This window comes from Bacillus rossius, chromosome 10 (assembly GCF_032445375.1).
Source record: "Bacillus rossius redtenbacheri isolate Brsri chromosome 10, Brsri_v3, whole genome shotgun sequence".
NCBI lineage: Eukaryota > Metazoa > Arthropoda > Insecta > Phasmatodea > Bacillidae > Bacillus > Bacillus rossius.
The window spans coordinates 28,114,982-28,133,128 of NC_086337.1; the positions used below are offsets into that span (position 1 = coordinate 28,114,982).

At 34.2% G+C, this 18,147-nt stretch overlaps 1 protein-coding gene across 16 annotated transcripts in view; it reads right to left on the reverse strand.

The window, feature by feature from the left end:
- Positions 1-698: 698 nt before the first annotated feature.
- LOC134535895 (protein hu-li tai shao) overlaps positions 699-18,147 on the reverse strand; it is a 168,815-nt gene continuing 151,366 nt past the window's right edge. For 10 of the 16 annotated variants that reach the window (XM_063375250.1, XM_063375253.1, XM_063375263.1 and 7 more), the window contains 3 exons: positions 4,836-4,903; positions 3,689-3,833; positions 699-2,004 (listed from right to left, as the gene is read on the reverse strand). In XM_063375250.1, coding sequence (XP_063231320.1) covers positions 3,708-3,833; positions 4,836-4,903 — 194 coding nt within the window. In that variant the 3' untranslated portion in view covers positions 699-2,004; positions 3,689-3,707. Of the gene's footprint in view, positions 2,037-3,688; positions 3,834-4,835; positions 4,904-18,147 lie in introns of all 16 variants that reach the window. The other 6 variants (XM_063375257.1, XM_063375264.1, XM_063375259.1 and 3 more) reach the window with 1 other exon arrangement.

An 18,147-nucleotide genomic window follows, 5' to 3' on the forward strand; every position in this document is an offset into this window, starting at 1 on the left:
ATTTCATGAAAACTCACATTTCAGAGTTACAAGGTGTATTAACACACACGTTGGTGTTTTGTGGTGTACAACTCACATTTCGGTTTTATCGAAATTCACCATAAAACCTTGTTCCTAGTAATGTTCGCATGACAACATGTTGCTGTTGTACGGTATCCTCACATCCGCTGTGCTTATGCTGCTGTTGCACAAAAAAATGGAAAGATTTTTTTGTTGTGTTGGTTATGCTTTAATCTATGATATATCAGTATATCACCCTTTATGCTGCAGAACTTGAAAGCAAGTGAAGACTAATTTTCTTAACTTGGGGGAAATTCAAGAGCTTTGAAGATTCATAAAGATTTTTTAAGAGCAGAATACAGAAAATCTCAGTTATCTCCAGAAGCAGTAATAACAGTCTCTCTTTAAAGCATGAATAACACCTGCAAGTTTTTCCGAACGGCTTTTAAAGTTCCTTTGTATAGCCTAAAAATTCTCTCAACTTAACTGAGAATTTTATGAAGAAATTTTATTTGCAATAATTATCTCCAATTTTTGTACATACGTATATATTTCAGAGAAGAGCTCAAAAGATTTTGCTTAAAAACATTACACATAAGATATTATACAAACAAGCGGTCAGCTATGTAAAAAAAAAAAAACTTATATATAAGCCCCAACAATTTTCACTCAATAAAACATTGACTTCGGAATAGAGATCCTATTTCAATCTTGTTTATCATACCACAGCTGCAAATGTTCATACAAGAATGGATAGGATTTGGACATGTTTTAATGGTTTCTTTACACATTCAAATCATTAGCTACTTTTCATTTGCAACAACAAATTGTGAAGTAGAATTATTGTATCAATACAAAATTTACAAGCATATATATATTTTTAATGTCTCTATAGCGTTCGTAATAATTGTGATGCAAGTCCCAATATTTTAACTGTACAAGTATGTATATTTTTCGCTCTGGTAGAAAAGTATAGAACTGAGTTACTTCCAGGAATTTTTTTTTAATATCCTAGAGTTATATTCTCTTGAAAATAGTCACAGTCATCAACATATAAGACAACAGAATGAATAAAGCTGTCACCCATAACAATACTGAGTAATCAAATCTATTATTCTAAACAAATCATGATCAACAATAATATTAAAATATTGCCACAATAAATTACACAACCAGAGATGCACTACTGTTAAAACAAAGTTCCAGTTAAAAAAAAAAATCAACTTAAACATAAAACTGTACTTCATAATGAATAATTACTTTCACAGTTGCAATTACCACACAAAAACACTATGAAATGCATATTGAACATTTATCTTGTACTAAAAGACATCAAGAAAGCTTTTTCCTCAAAGCATGATCAATATTATGTATACGTGTTAACACTGTGACCACTAACTGAGGAAAAACTGTAAAAAGTAGGTTTTTTAAAAATCATAAGAAAAAAATTATAGAACCTCTTATAACCATGATGGCTTTCAATAAAATCTAAAATATCTCACAAACAACTAAGGTTCTTCCAAAACTTAAAAATGCGGCTTGAAGCCACTTACAAAATACAGTTAAAGTTTGTGCACCACAAGCCACATTCTCTTCAAACTTCTCGACTTAAATGTCCATCACAAGATAATAGACAACTCAACACTGAAAAAATTTCATAAAAATTGCATTCATTCTGCCACCTGAAAATTTGATATGAAGCACTTAGCAACTCGAAATTCATTCACGTAACAGTAAATATTAACAGGTAGTCTCTCTATGTTTACCAGGAGTAGCACACGTTATCCCCCACATTCTGTACACGGCTACAATATATTCTTCAAAAATAAAAACTTTTATTAAAAGCGTGCTCGGCATACGAAAGAGAAACAATGCTGGCTGGAGGTCTGCGGGGCAGTCTTGTGCTGTCACGGGGAGCGAGAACCACCACGAGACGCGACACACTCGCGCAACCGTCAACTGTCGCACGACGCTGGCTGGCTTCTTGGCAGTGTGTGCAGCAGGCTGCACAGCATGCAACAACTGCCATCCATCATCTGTTGTTTCCAACCAACCAAACATTTACATCTCAAATAGGAAATAGGTACTTGAATCCTCAAATATTAACAAATCCTTAGTATTTCAAAGGATTCGATATTCGAGGGAAAAATATTCTAAGAATTAGGTAATTTAAAAATTCAACACTGACAACCACCGAAGTTTACAAGGTCAATATTTTTCTTCATAACTATCCTGTTATCATTCCCCCAAGATAATGTCCTTTTAATGTGTAATATTATACATCAAAATACAATATTGAGACCTAGATACAGATTCGAGGGGTATATTCGAAATACTCTTAGGGTTTTCAATTAGAGATTCACCCCATCACTATTTTTAAATATTCAAAAAATAAATATTTACAGATAATATTATTTTAGTTTTGTAAAAAAAAAAAATCATGCATTTTACGTTACAACCACAAAAAAAATTATATTGTTTAATTTTACTTAAAAAGTTTGTTCTTAAATATCCTAGTAAACATTAAGTTGGAGGTTTAATTTGTAAGTAATTCACAAATCAACTAAATTAATTGGTTTGAACCAGTCAGAAGAGAAAATCTGTTGGTGTCCTGTTTGCTGGTAAGTTTTCAGTGACAAACATATGTTATTTTGTATTCTAGACAAACTGCAAGGTAAAAATGTAAGGTGAGTCAAGATTCTTTGATTTTTAAAAGATTTGTTCTTTTTATTTATTTGTAAGACTACAAGAAACAGATTTTTCTTACTAAATGTAAAACAAATTTTGAAACAAAATTTCAAATTGTAGCAGGGGCATTTTTTAAAGGGTATCAAACAAATTAATTACATTTTCAACCAATATATAAAAAAAAATATAAAAATAATTTTTAAAATTAGCTAAAATAAGCATCAATGCCAGAAACCAGAATCAATGATCAATAACCAAAATGCTAATCTTTTCCCCCTAGACATAACTCTGTCCACCACGTTTTAGTCCTCACCATCTCAGAGTTTTATTTATTTTTTTCTTTTTTGCTCAAATCTCAGTTTTGCCTTATGAAGGCTGTCTGATGTTCATCAACCCACTTCAGCTAGCACTATGAAGAGGAAATAGCCAATCATTTAATGCATGCAATTGCAAGTGTCATGATACTTTTACACTATTAAATTTTATTTAATTCAAAGGCTTGTGTGAACACTAGAGCTGTGCCGATACGAATCAGCGGAAGCCGATTTTGCCGACATTTAATTGAATCAGCGTTTCTGCAGATTCAATATACTTTTTAACTCACATCATCTCTCAACTACGTGTGCCAGCCATACATATCAAACTTCAACATCCTATGCTTTAATAAAGTTCTTGAATTTAATACATCGTAAATAAATATATCAACATCACAGTAATGTTAGGTAGGAACAGAAACTATTATTTATTTACAAAATGACTTCAGTTGATTATGTATTCTGCTGGTTTAAAAAATAAATCCTTTTCAGTTCATCTTGGTTATCTTTTTTTTTAATTAACTTTTGCTTACGAAAACTAAAACACATTGTATGCTTTTCTAAGAACGAGGTATTTTGGGCAATTAATTAAATTTTTAAAAAATGTACTTTATTTTAGGCTAACTAAGGAATCAGTCTAAACAAAAGAAACATACTGAATACAGATGAGAAAACTATGAATATACCTTGTTTGGCTGCTTAAGCCTATGCCTCGACGATCTTCTTCTTCTCCTTCTTCTTCTTGAGGAACGATGGTGTTCTCAGGCCCTTCTTCTTTTTCTTGTCCTTCTTAGGCGACTCTTCGGTTGACATGTCCTTTGTGGGTGATCCCTATGTAAACACCACCACCACAGTTTTAGATATTACCTTTTAATCATCCTTTTACTGGAAAAAAAAAGCAATATACTGTAACTTATATTTCTTATATTTACTGTGAACTCTCCATGAAATCTCCAACATTTAACTAAATTTTGTTGTACAACTTGCCACCATATTTCCATATAACCTATCTTGCAAGTAAAGCATTTCCCCATAACTTTTTGGAACTGTCTAAGTATTAATTTCCACAGAAGTATTGTCAGAAAGTTTTTTCAAACTTTAAATAAAATAATTTTAAAAAAAAATTATGTACATTTTTAAAATGGACTAAAAGGTATAAAATACTTTTTCCTAGCCCCATATGGGTTCCCAACATATAGATTGTCCTCAAAATTTGCGAAAAATGTAAGTTCCTACAAAAAGAATTAAAATGAAAAACGAAGGGGACATGCAATAGTGCCAATAGATAATTGTTGCATGAATAGTTCTCCAAGTCACTGACAATTTTATTTCACTGCAAATGATACAAACTGTTGTGTGAGTTTTCTCAATGACAGCTACTCTCTACAATCCTTACTATTATCTATTGCATGCATCCCCACATTTTTTTTGTTTTAAATCTTACAAGTATTTTCATAAGTATTAAAAATATTCATGAACACAAATTTTCACGAATCTGTATCAAGATATAAATGTGTATGTGGCTACGAGAAATTATTTTATAATTGTTAGTCCGTTTTAAAACTGTATATTACATTTTTTTTTTTTTTTTCAAAATAAATATTTACTGCTTTTTAGTCTTGCGTGTGCATTGTCATCAAGTTCTAAGCTATGTTAAAAGTTTCAAGTGTGTGGCCCATCGGGAAGTTAGTATCAATTACAAAATTTGTTCTGAACAGACAAAAAAAAAAGCGAGTAATAAAGATGTGATAAAATATTTAAAAAATTGCATCAACACTCCTGAAGATGTTAATTTTTTTTCCCCTTCAAATGCAAGTGAGCAAGTGTCCCTACCTCTTTGCTGCTCTGCGAGAGTGTGCTGTGTGGGGCATCCGGGTCGTCTCCGTTCACAGTGTTCTCGCCTGGAACCCAACACCACTGGTACAACAGAACCAACAACCAGGCACAAGTAAAATCATAAATATGACACCAGTTGGATCAATCTTCTTCAGCGTGTCTACAAATACGTAGTGAGCCATCGCAAGACTTTTTAGGATGAAACAATTTTTTTTATACCACAGATTTAATTATACATAGCATAAGATAAACTAAATATAATCTATATAAGTAAAAATGTAAATGTCTGCTCATTCGTTTCAAATATTAAATGTCTGAGTGTTCTTCACTTTTTGATTTGAAATGTTGACAACATTGCATTCAAATACATGCGTGTTTTGTATACTTATGGCACATCTGTGTTAGGTAAAAAAAAAGATAGGTAAAAATATAGAAAGGTTAAAATATACATCTAATTTTTCATTGCTATAGTGTGATATAAGTGAATATATATATGTATATATTGTATGTATATGTGTGTGTGTGTGTGTGTATGTATGTATGTATATATACAAACACACACACACACATATATATTTAGGGGCTTCAAATGTGTGTACAAACAAATTAAAAAAAAAAAAAAAAAAAAAGATGAGGCAATGAAACACAGTAACTAGTACAAAAACTAAAACCTTTGAGATAGTCTCCAATAATTTATATTTAAATGTGTGACTATCAAAGTGAAAAAAGAAAAAAAAACTACAAGTTTGCAAAATATTGCTGGAAATGGAAATTTCATGTGTTACAGAATTTTTACAGATTACTTTGGGACTTCTGCACGACATTTGTGACAAGTCTGATGTTCATAAACGCACTCCCACCAGCAGTAACAAGAGGAAATAGCCAAATATTGATTTCAAGTGTCATGAGGCTTTTGCACACCAAATTTTATGTAATTAAAACTTGTGTGAACACTAGAGCTGTGCTCTTGGCTAGCTTAATACAATTGCCTAAAAATTGTGCAAAATGAAGTAAAACATGAATGATACAAAAAAAAGTTTCAAATGAATTAGGTATTATCTACTTTAACAATACTGTGTAACCAAATTTTTCATACCATAAAACACCAGTGAAAAAAATTTTTTTTAAATAAAACCATTAAATGAAACTACCTTAATTAAGTCTAGTGAATGCTACTCGTGAAGAGACTCAATACATCATGAGTGGTTTGTAAAAAGTACATTAATAACTGAAGCTCTAGCTCTACACATAATTTGTCAGTGCAACTAAGTAGTGTAATGGTACGAAAATTAACCATGAACACATATTCAAAATGCAGACAGAGAAGTAACAGACATTTGGAGGAACTGTAAAATGAGAAAGATGATCACCCGTCAGAGACCTCATTGTATAATCTTTATTGAGCTAGAAACTTGTGTTCATAGTTTTAAGTGAGAACTGTCTTAAGATGCTTTAGCTAACACTACAGGTAGCTTTTCTGTACAGTAGTATTTAAAAATATGACGGTAAGGCATAGTAAAAAGTGTGTTGCACTAGCAAATCAAAATAAAGAGTTCTTCAAAATAGTAATATATATGATAACTTCAATATCAATTCATTTCGAGTTAGTGAAATATGCGTAGCTGGTAACAATTTAGCTCACAAGAGAAGGGTCGTGTCAGGGCTAACTGATTTGGCTTAAACTGTGTGAGTAGAAGCAGGCAGGTGCCCCATTCAACATCCTGAAATATCTCGCCTGAATGGGCCCTAGGAAGCGAGAAAAAGGTCTTCAAAGATTTTAAAGTACAGTTTGAGTGCTATTTTTGCATTAAATGTCAAGTTACGGCGTGGAACAGTGGTCAAACGGCTGGGGTTCAATACCCACTGGTACCATTTTTTTTATTTCTCGCAATATGAGACTATTGATTAAAGAATTTAAGTATATTTTAAACTGTTAAATGCATATATTTAAAATGAATTGTTTTAAATTGATGTCGACTGGGGCTTTGCCCCATAAGCCTAATTGGACTAAACTCCCATCCTTTACCTTCACCTGTTCCTTCCTGGCACGGATTTACCGAAGTACGCAGTAGTGTGTTTTCAAACAGCACGCCACGAACTACCGTTAAGACGGCGTTTTAAGCTTAGTGCTTCGGTGCAACGGACCGGCACTGAACTAACCTGGATCCTGTTTACATGTTAGTTTAGTAATAACTGTATGTTCGCATGTAGCTAAGTAACGAGAGGGCATGTATTCTTTACGTTAGTATTTTAAGAGTGCTTTTCTTGTTTACCCGCGGCACATAACTAAACTAGTGTAACGGTACTGTGGTTCTGCGGAAGACACCATGTCACCGGTGGGAGCGCGCCCTTCCGTCCCAGTCTGAAACTAGCAACGGTAGAGGTGAGACGCATACGCACCCCGGTACTGTACTTAGATCTGTTAACGTAATTCAATCTCAATCAAATTTTATATTATATCAGGGCTCGTCTCAGCTGACAGACTGTTTAATTGAGTATATTTTTTTTAACCTTTAGCAGGACTTTGCCAGACAGCTAAGCCACGTCATCTTGTACTACCACTGCGTGGTCCAGCTCTCGCCTAGCTCAGTTCGTGCCATAGGTACACTGTAATCTAACGTCGAAGTATAATAAAAAACCGTACTGAGTTCACCATGTGCCAGCCCTCCAAGGTTATCAGGCATGGGGGTCGCCTTTAAGAGCCCCCTGGAGTGTGCTTCGTCTGTAAGCGTGCCAGATGCTGAGAGCGGGTCAGGTCTGGAGGCTAGGAGGGACCGAATCTCGTTCCCCACACGGGCAACGTCGCACCCTGAGACAAGTCTCTGCCGGGTCCGTGTGCCCTTATCATATGGTAGCGCCCAAATTCACGACCGTTGACTATTCACACCCTCCGGAACCACTACAAAAATTAAAATTTTTGAATTGTATTTACTGTAGAGCGTGGTTTGTGATTCTAACTTTTGTCCTTCAATATAGACGTTTAGCAACATTGTTTAACATTACATCCCCACTTGATCCTTTATCTTTATTCTCTTTCGTTCGTTCAAAGCACACTGCTCTGCAGCTGTTTCTAATCCCCTATAGTCAGCCATTACTATATCATTTTCCCTACAGTTTGTAACATCTTGCCGCATGTCTGCAGAGATGTCATAAGAAGTATCATTATATTGGAAAATGGAAAGAATGTAATGTTTCATCTGATAGTAAAAAAAAAACAGCTTAGATAATTACTTGTTTGAATTTTCGTAAATGTTTCTTTTATTCAAAACTCACCCAATTAAGTAATTTAACTGTTTAAATATTTTTTTAAATACATAATTAATAGTTTAATATTGTGAGAAATAAAAAAAACTTATATATATATATATATATATATATATATATATATGGTACCAGTGGGTATTGAACCCGAACTGGTGGATTCCTAGACATTGTGCCATGTCGCTAACTTGACTATTCCCAAAAAATATCCAGCAAACTCCACCAAAAAATATTTAAAAAGCATTTTCTCACTTTCTAAAGCCCACTCTGTCAAGCTATTTCAGGATGTTTCCTAAGGGGCACCTACCTGCTTCTTCTCACACAGTTAAAACCAGATCTGTGAGCCCCGACTAAGACCCTCCCCTTGTCAGCAACCTTTTGAAACGCTTGAAATTACAAATTCAACAATTCATAGTGAAACCAAATAATTTTTGGAAACACAGAGTAAGATATAAAGACAAAAATTAAGTACATAATAATACTGTAAAAATTACAAATTTATCGACCACGTAAACTAGTGACCATGTAGCCTAGTGACTGACAGCGTCCGTAAAACTCTGAAGGAAGCAGTGGTGTGTATTCAATAGATGCCGGGTAAGCAGTGCTTACCTTGTTGTTTTGTTATGTTGCTTGGCGTAATGTAATAATTTTTGCTATCTGGTAATTTCATCTCGTGTGTCAATGCAATGCGATCACCGTAGCGGGTGCGTCGGTTAGCGTGTCACCCGGTTGTCATGGTAACGTGAAAGCCGGGCGGAGGGGGGGAAAGGGTTCGCGTATCTTCGTGAGACTACTTCGGTAATGTTCACTCAAGGCCCGCTGTAGCCACAGCAGCTGGCCTTAGCTGTGTGTGTGCGCGTCTGCAGGCAGAAGTTGCGTTGTGTCGTGCAACAAATAAATACCGGTACAAATTTTATTTTTACAACTTATAAGGCAAGTTTTCATTGCGCAACAGTGTCCCTTTTATGAACATTTTATTCTGTTTTGGTGTTTACTGTTTTCGTGTTAAGTGCTAGCCAGTGAGAATGTAAACTTCATCTGCGACTGCCGTCCATGTGCCAACAAGGTAAGCTGTGAGTTCCGCAGCGTATGCTGTCCGGAATGGAGCAGGACTCTCAACCCGGCCCCAGCCGAGAACACAGCCACTGCGTTGTTTGCAATTATTTGAAGCGAATAAAGACATACAGCCGTAGCACACAACAAGACAAACTTTCAAAACTGGCATTATTGTCCATTGAAAAAGATTTGCTGTGTGAAATGCAAAATGAGCAAAATTTTCATGACTGTGTAATAAATGAGTTAGCAAAAAAGAGAGAAGAATCGAGCTTACATATAAGTAACTTTTTTTATTTGGTGTCTTGTATTATATTTAATTCATTTTGCACAAATTTCAATATTTTTTATAAATATTATGTACCAATTTATTATTGCATATTGCTTATTTTAATCTATAATATTATAATAGATAGTATGTTTCTAGGCCTTTATGGTCGTTAGTGCCTTGTACTACATTTTTTTTAACTGCACTTAGTGTTTCTAAATATAAAAATAAAACTATTGTATGTATTTATAGTCTGCTCGCCTTATCCGCAGACTTCGCATTCGCGGTTGAAAAGTAAATAAATAAAAAACGTAAAAGTCAAATATGAAATATTTGAGAAAAATATCGCGCTTAGTTCTAATGTAATCAGTAGCTAAATTGTAAAAACAAAACTGTTTTACTTTTGTCATTATTATCCAAGTTTAAAATGGTGTAAAAAATGTTCTCGACTTGTGTGAAAAATCTCGTCAAAGTTAATTTTTGTGTACTCAGTAGTGCACTTTTAAAATAGGAAATGTTTCCCTAACATTGTCTTTATTTTCTAATTTTAAAGTTGTGTAAAATTTTTCCTTGACATGTGGGGAAAAAAACTCTCGTTAGGTTTACCCCGCACATACATATCAGCGTTTCTCAGTTTCCACCTCATTCCCCTGATCACCGGAGCAATGCCTAAGGATAAGGCGGGCCTACTGCGTATTATATTTTTGTGAGCGTATTTGTATGTTATGTTATGTTATGTAATAACCCTCTTCATATTGCAGTTTAACTTTAATAGTTTTCTGTCTCCAAAAAGTTAATAATTTTGCTCCTGGTTGTAGCAGCTGGAGTAATTTGACAGGTACAAGATTGTATAGGCCTACTTATAAAGTGCATTTTATACTTCTACCAGGAAAACTGCAAAAATAGCCCCATTTTGCACTTAGAAATCCAAATTTTTCCAGGGGAGGGCCCCCGGACCCCCCGCCTTAAGGTCGGGGATGGGGAAGACAGCTTACCCACACAATAATTCCTCCACACACCACTGGATGGAAGCATCAGTGGAAAAGAATTGGAGCTTTGCTGGACACTTGTTATTGTTTATCATTTACTTATGTATGTACGCATTATGAATAGGCCTGGTCTATTGATCAGTTAAACAGATTACATTGCCAGTAATTTCTGCAAAAAAATCACGAAGGATCACTTGTGTCACACCAAATGCAACTAGCAGCACTCGCGTAAGAAGTAGATGTAGCATTAGCTCATTTCAACTTCCCCATCACATAATGTAGTCTGGCCTTGATTTTCCTTTTGCATGTAATCACAAAATATATTAATCAAAATAAACATTTCCTTTTATCATTCCTGCACCATCTCACAATTTTGAGGATTTTATGCTTCTCTCTCAACGAACTAGCTTATTTCATAGTTCTTCTAGATGGAACTAATGGTACTCACATCATCCATGTTTTCATTGACAAAGTCAGTCTCAAAGAAAGATCAGAGCATCATTTACCAAGCACTGTACAAACATATGTGCTGGTCACACAGGCAAAGTTACTGTAATCTACAGCCGAGAATGTACAGGTTTATCACTCCCATCGTCTGTATGCTATGCTACCATTAACAGAGCGCGAATGAAAACTTTTATAGGGCCATTACAAGGAAGCACTTGCTGATAAACGGCAAACCAAGCAAACAATCTCGGTACTTTTCCAAGATACCACTTTAGTTATTTATATATTTACAGTAAAACACTGTTATATTCCTGCTTATACTTATAATGTTTTCCTACTTATATCATATTTTTTAAGTCCCCACATTTTCCTCATACGGACAATGTATTTATTTCCTGCGTATTATGTTTCATGAATGGTGCATTTCCTGCTAATAAAGTTTGCTTTCTAAAATTCAAAAAATGCAAAAAAAAGTTTTAAAACTTAACAATTGCAACACTTATCCCATCTGTAAAGTTCAATATGTTAAAAAGTTTACTTTACACTTTATGAATTTTTTTGTTTACAATCACTGCTGTAACATAGATATAAACTGTTCAAATACAACTGTATGCAAAAACAAAATGTAAGTATGCCAGAACACTAGTGCTACACATTAAGGCTGGCAAATGCTGTGTATTAAATATATCAAAGGTACGTACATAATGTTCGCAATTACGTAACTGTTGACACCCTTGTCTTAAAAAAAAAATCCTTCCATTTTTGCCATTCTAGTGTGTTTTCAGATGAACATAGGAAGTCCTACAATATTTTAGTATACCAACTATTCCACCATGGCAAAAAAAAATTATTTCTGATAAAAGTTTAATTTTTTTTATAGGTAGGAATCCCAAATTTACACATTTTCAAGGGGCGAAGGAATTGGAAATAGCCATACCAACTCAAAACGTCATCTTCACAATAATTAGATGTTACAGAAATGTAGCAGTGTGCCTAAAAGACAAATAAAATAGAAGCTGAAAGATCTAAGAAGTTGAAAAATGGTTGGCTCGGTTAAGTAAATTCGAGCATCGAGTGTACCCATAAATGGTTTTAACATTAAGTTTTTTACATAGCTTGACGAGTTTATCGGTAAAAAGTTGAAACACTGATAAGTGATATTCCCGGTATAACATTTTTTTCCCAATGCCTCCTTGAAAAACATTGTAACATGGTACTGATGTATTTATAAACAAAGATTTTATAAATATTTTAATCCAATGAACGTAATTTATTTTGCATGATGTACCAAATGTATAACAATGTATAATAAAATGGACATGAAATAAAAAAGTGAAAAATATGTGAATGAAACCCTATTTTTTTTTATTACTGGTTTCGGTCAATTTGAAATGAAATTCTAACATCAACAAAAGTCTGGGTTTGACAATCTACGAGAGTGATATATGAAATTCCCGGGGACAAGCAATTCAATAATAATTCCAGGTTTTTTCTACACAACGAAAATTCATGCATATTTCCTGCTTTTCCCAAAATTCAAGGCTGGTGGCCACCCTGTTGGACATATAATTAATACTGTAAATGAAAGCAGTGCCTTGTTTATAATAGTAGTCAACAAGCATACTTCTGTGGTTCGGAAACAAATTATTTTTATCAACACACACTCTTATGGAAAAAACATATTTCCTTTGCACTGCTTTTTCCTGGGGACAATTTAGGGCATTTCTTTGAGGGGTGGATGTGTAGACGTTCCAACATTATATTTTGTTGTTAATTTTTCCACCAGATTTAATCTGAAGTTATTTGTTATTCAAAAAAAGTCAGGCCAATGTTTATAATAAAATAATTCTTCCTAAAAAATTAAGTAGTGGTCAGTAATGAGAAATTAATTTTATACATTTTTGCAGCTGGATAATGTATACAACCTTATTTCTAGTCCAATTTTCAAAATATTCTTTCACACAAATCTGCACTTCCAAAAAAAAATCCAATACTGGGTGAAACTGGGATTGAATGGCTTTATGTACAACCATGTGACACTGAAAACTTATGTTTACATTTTAGAAATTAAAATGTCAACCACCCTAAACAAATGTGTGAATGGTGAGGTATTAACATTTTTTTTTCAAAATGCCACAAATATTTGTAATGCCAGCTGCTTTATGTTTCAATTCTAAGAATGGTTCTGCGTGAGAACCAGTACAAGTTTTAACAAGGAAATATCATCCTGTAAAATATGATTATGTTCTTAACAATAAAATAATCCCAACCACTTCTTCTATAAAAGATTTAGGTATACTACTTGACTCAAAATTATATTTTTACTTGCATGTAAATTACTTAGTTACTAGTTCAAATAGAACATTAGCATTAATCAAATGTATTACGTTCTATGCTACAAACAGTGACTCTCTTCTTTGTCTTTATTTATCACTTGTTAGATCTAAGTTAGAATATTGTTCAGTTATTTGGAATTCAATTAATCCTTCCGATAGCACTAAATTAGAATCCATTCAGAATAAATTTGATAAAATAATTAAACTTAAAACTTCTCTCAGCTTACTATATATTCTCTTTCTGAACGCCGTATCTATCTGGATTATGTATTTATTAAAAACTGTTACTGTTAAAAATTAAATTGTAAGTCCATTCTTAATAATACTGGCATTAGAATTCCCCAATTTAACAGCCGTTTAACATCTACCTAATGTACATACCATAAAAAAAATGATATAATTTTTCAACTCATTTCTAATTTCAATAAAATTGATCATCTTAATCTGTGAAAGTGTAGCTAGGTATATAATGCATTTTTTTTAAATTAATTTTTACATAAGCCTGCAATTAGTAATTTCATTATACTGTAATGTCTATGTTTTGTATTTCTTTTTATGCATTTTATATTTTGATGTTTATTTTTAATAGTTATACTTATTTTAACTTTACTTGTTTGTATTTTGTTTGTATTGTTTATATGTTGTCCTTGTATATATGTGTCGTGCCCACCGCTAAAGCCCTCCGCTGTTGGTGGGCATGTTACAATATTAAATAAATAAATAAATAAATAAATAAATAAATAAATAAAAATAGTGTTGTCATGTCATATGCACATCAGTGCAAATATTATAAAAGGATTTTTGAAGTTAAACTTGTTTGTAACTGCTACAGGGCTGCTATAAGCCCAACTCGTCCACGTATTCCAGACCTGAACCAACAAGTTTCCCCGGCCTCGCTGAGAAAATGATGGCACTGCGCTACTGTGTTTTTAATTGCTGGGGAACAAATGAGGGTTTATATGCCGTTCAAATGTGTTACTTCGAACTTAAAAGTAAGTACACTACCGATGTACATCATTAATTACATGAAATTTCTTCTCTCAGATAAAACACTCCAAATAGGATATCACCTGAATGTATCAAAAATAATCACACATGTTAAAAGTGGTATTAAGCACTAGAATTTCCAGTTAACGTTTCTCTATTTACTTGAACTCTTACCTTCCCAACACATACAAGCACACATTACAAAAAAAAATTTCTTCCAGCGTTAGACCCAGCACCAATACCTTCTCAATTACACAATTCTGATGTTAAAACACCAACTTTCCACAATTAAAACAAAAAAAAAAACTGTTGTTAGTATTTAATAGTTAATGTTGCATCATCAAGAATGATATTTTAACAGAATGTTTTTACCGAAAAAGGATAAAAAGGTGTAGGTGCAAGAATAATCAAATGGCAATACACAACATGAGTAAAAAAATAATTTAAAAAAATTTATGTACAAGAGAAAAAATTAACTTAAATATTACAGGTTAGACATAGCACACAGACACACACCAATACAATCAATGCTGAACAAAAAAGAAAGCAAACAGAATGAAATTAGTGAAAAGAAAAATTTACATTTAAAAAATTTATGCACAAGGTTAAAAAAAAAACTGAACAGAATTATTACAGATTGAAAAAAAAAAAAGCATTAATATATACAAAAGCTGTGCAGAACAAGACAGAAGCAATCAGAAGTGTATTTAATTAGAAATTTGTGAGGGTAGAAAAACCTACAAAGACAGGAGAAAAAAAAATTACATTTTTATATATAATTTAATTTTACTTGGCAGACTGGAGATTTTTTTTTTACTTATATTGAATCTTCCTCAGTAATTGTGCTCAAAGTGAAGGACCTCGGCTGGTAGTCTACGGCAGGCAAGCTCCAAGGCAGACTGTCCCAGTGGCCGGAGTCCTCGGCAAACACACCACCGACACTACCCGGCACGCTGAGAAAGTGACTGCCGTCGTGTCCGTCCTCCGTCTGCGTCTCGGCATCGTGCTCGTCCCTTCCCGAGCACGACGAGGCTTCATCCTGCACCAGCTCGAGCGACGAGTCCACATCCTGGCCGCTGTCGTCCAGCGTGAGGTGCAAGTACCGAGCAAAGTCGGGAAACGGCTGCATCACATGTTCCGCGCTTTGCGAGCCGTTGCAAGCACAGGTGCTGTCTAAACATTTGTCAAGCTGTGGTACAAAATAACTGTTCTGTAAACTCCGCATATTCCCACCATTACGAGAGAGTAACGATTCTTCATAATCTGCCACAAACATTTCATAATCAGCTACCTCATCAAAACTGGGCTCAATTACACCAGCTGGCGACACAAAATCAGTAACTTTATTTGACTCTTCATTAAGCATCATCGGTCTTCCACAACGTGGTCGATCTTCAATCCTATCAAAAGCTGTCATGCAAAATTTATCAACATAAGGTCCATCATGAAGATAATCAAACAGTGGTTTTTCTAATACAATAGATTCTTCAACTTCTTCATCTGCCACATCACCACCACCAATACTCTCAACAAGCGAGCGAATAGACTCTACGTCAGAATTATCCTGAATTTCAGCGAGATCCTCCTCCAGTGCAAGCTGAATTGAGCATCTTTCACAAGGAAAACCTTTCATACATTGACCTACATGATCTTTAGTACTATCACACTCTGAATCCATTTCATCTATAGTCTCCAAGCTTTGCACAGAATTTAAATGTTCCTTTTCAGCAGCAGACAATGGCACTATTTCGAAACAATCACTGTCCCCGTCTGAGAGCTTATCATCGCTACCCAACGAGTTACCACAGCTTCCGCAGTTTTCACTATCACTTGGTTCTACTGAGCCCGTGTCTTCCAAATTATATTTCTTCGCTTCACACTGAAGACACCCAAGACGCAAATGAAACAATACATGCTGGTCAGATTCTCTTGAATATTTACTACTCACATCCATTTTCTCATCTGCTTTCTCACAATTATCAGGTTCGCACACTGCAACATGTGGGCAGTACACTGTTGAAGTGGACAGAGCTTTTGGTAAACAATTAACCTTTTTCCTTTCACAAGAAATCCATAAACTGACACCTTCCATGATACTGTAGTTCAATGCAGTGCTTTCACTCTTAATACCTGACTGTGCATGATCTGACAGGTTGTGTGTTTCATTAAGAGCCAGTCTACCACCAACAGCTATTCCATTATTGTTAACTATATTGTCCATGGTGGATTTTGAACAAGTACAGCAAGTATCTTCATTTACTTCAAAACACTGGAGTCTGATTTTCAAATTTAATCTTTCATGGTCACTACTTTGCAACATCAATTTCAGTACTATTTCATCACCCATCAAAAGATTCATTTTGACCACAAAAGAGTCATCCATTAAAAGAGACTCTAATTTTAGAGACTCCTCACTATCAACTATGTTCAACTTGAAGACATCAGTATGAGTACAAGAATGCCTACCACAGGAAATTGTACTCTTACTATCTTCGTGTTTCATATTGAACATTTTTTTAGTCAGTTCTTCACACTCTGCATTAACATCAATCTCACTGTGTTGAGCAACATTTGATGTAAGTGTACACTTTTCAGGCCTCAAAGGCAATTCAACAAATTTCTTTACTATTAGATCATTATAGTTTTCTTTATCGAAGCTGGTCACATTTAAGTTGTAAGTACTTTTTGATCTGCTCATATCAAGCGAGACAGACTTTTCGACAAAAGTATCTTTGTCTGGATTGTTTTTTTCATCAGTAACAGAGGTTAGATCATAAAAATTATTATCTGAGCAACATTCATCAGTATTTCTCAAGTTGTTATATATACCAGAAACTGCACATTTAAACTTTAAATCACTACAAATCTCATTTTCATATTCAGGTGGTGTTTCATAACAGATGTCAATATGGGAAACATGTGAGTTGTCACACTGACTAGCGTCCGATGTGCCATCCAAATTAAAATTTAGTTCTGTACTGGCATTAGCTGTAGGCATTTTATTTTTATCAGAGCCGTTAACATTAAAACAATTTCTTGAAGTAGTCATCAAAAAATCATCAGAATTTTTACTTCTTGAATTACTGCATTGGGTTTTCTTTCCTGAACCCTTATCATGATACTTACACTTTTTTGAATAAGTTTTATTTTTTTGGGATTTGTAAGATTTCTCAAAATATTCAGGGTCATTAACATTTGTCATAAAAAATTCTGTGCATTTCTTTAAATGTCCACTTTTTGAACAAGATTCCCTGCAATTGTTGGCCTTATTATTCAAACATGAGAAATTGGCAAAATGAGTCTCATTTTCATCTTTACTGTAAAACATCTCTGGCACATCAACATTTCTATGTCTGTTATAAAATTCAACATGTTTGTGCATACCACTATCCTTAGAATAAAACTCTGAGGAACTGTCTTTCAAGAACTCTGTACACTCAACAAAATCTGAATCTATTGACATAAACTCTACGCTACCTGATGAGTATTCATTTCCAGATTCGTTTACAGATTCTGGTGAGCTACAATCATTTATTTCTTGGGCCAACTCAGGTCTTGAAGTTTGTTCAGAAAAATCACCCATGTTAACTTGGTCGTTGCCTGTAGCTGTTTCTTGATCAACTGTTACTGTATCTATTTGTTCAGGACGATCTTGTGTCCTTGAGCAAGTCTGAATACCAATGTCACAACACTGTTCTCTCTCGCAAGAAACACTACAACTTGCATTTGTTTCAAAGTCAGAAATTGCAGTTTGCAGCAAATTATTACTAAAGCTTCCGGAAAATGTTGCACCATCACACTCCACAACATTACCTGGGTTTTGGAGACTAATGTCAAGATTTTCTTTTGTTTTTTCCAATTCAGTGTTTGCTTGGCATGCTGCAACTCCACTTTCAATTTCATGCAAGTCCAAATCCTGAGCTTCAGTAACAAATCTTTGATGTTCTGTTTCTCCTCCAGTATTTACA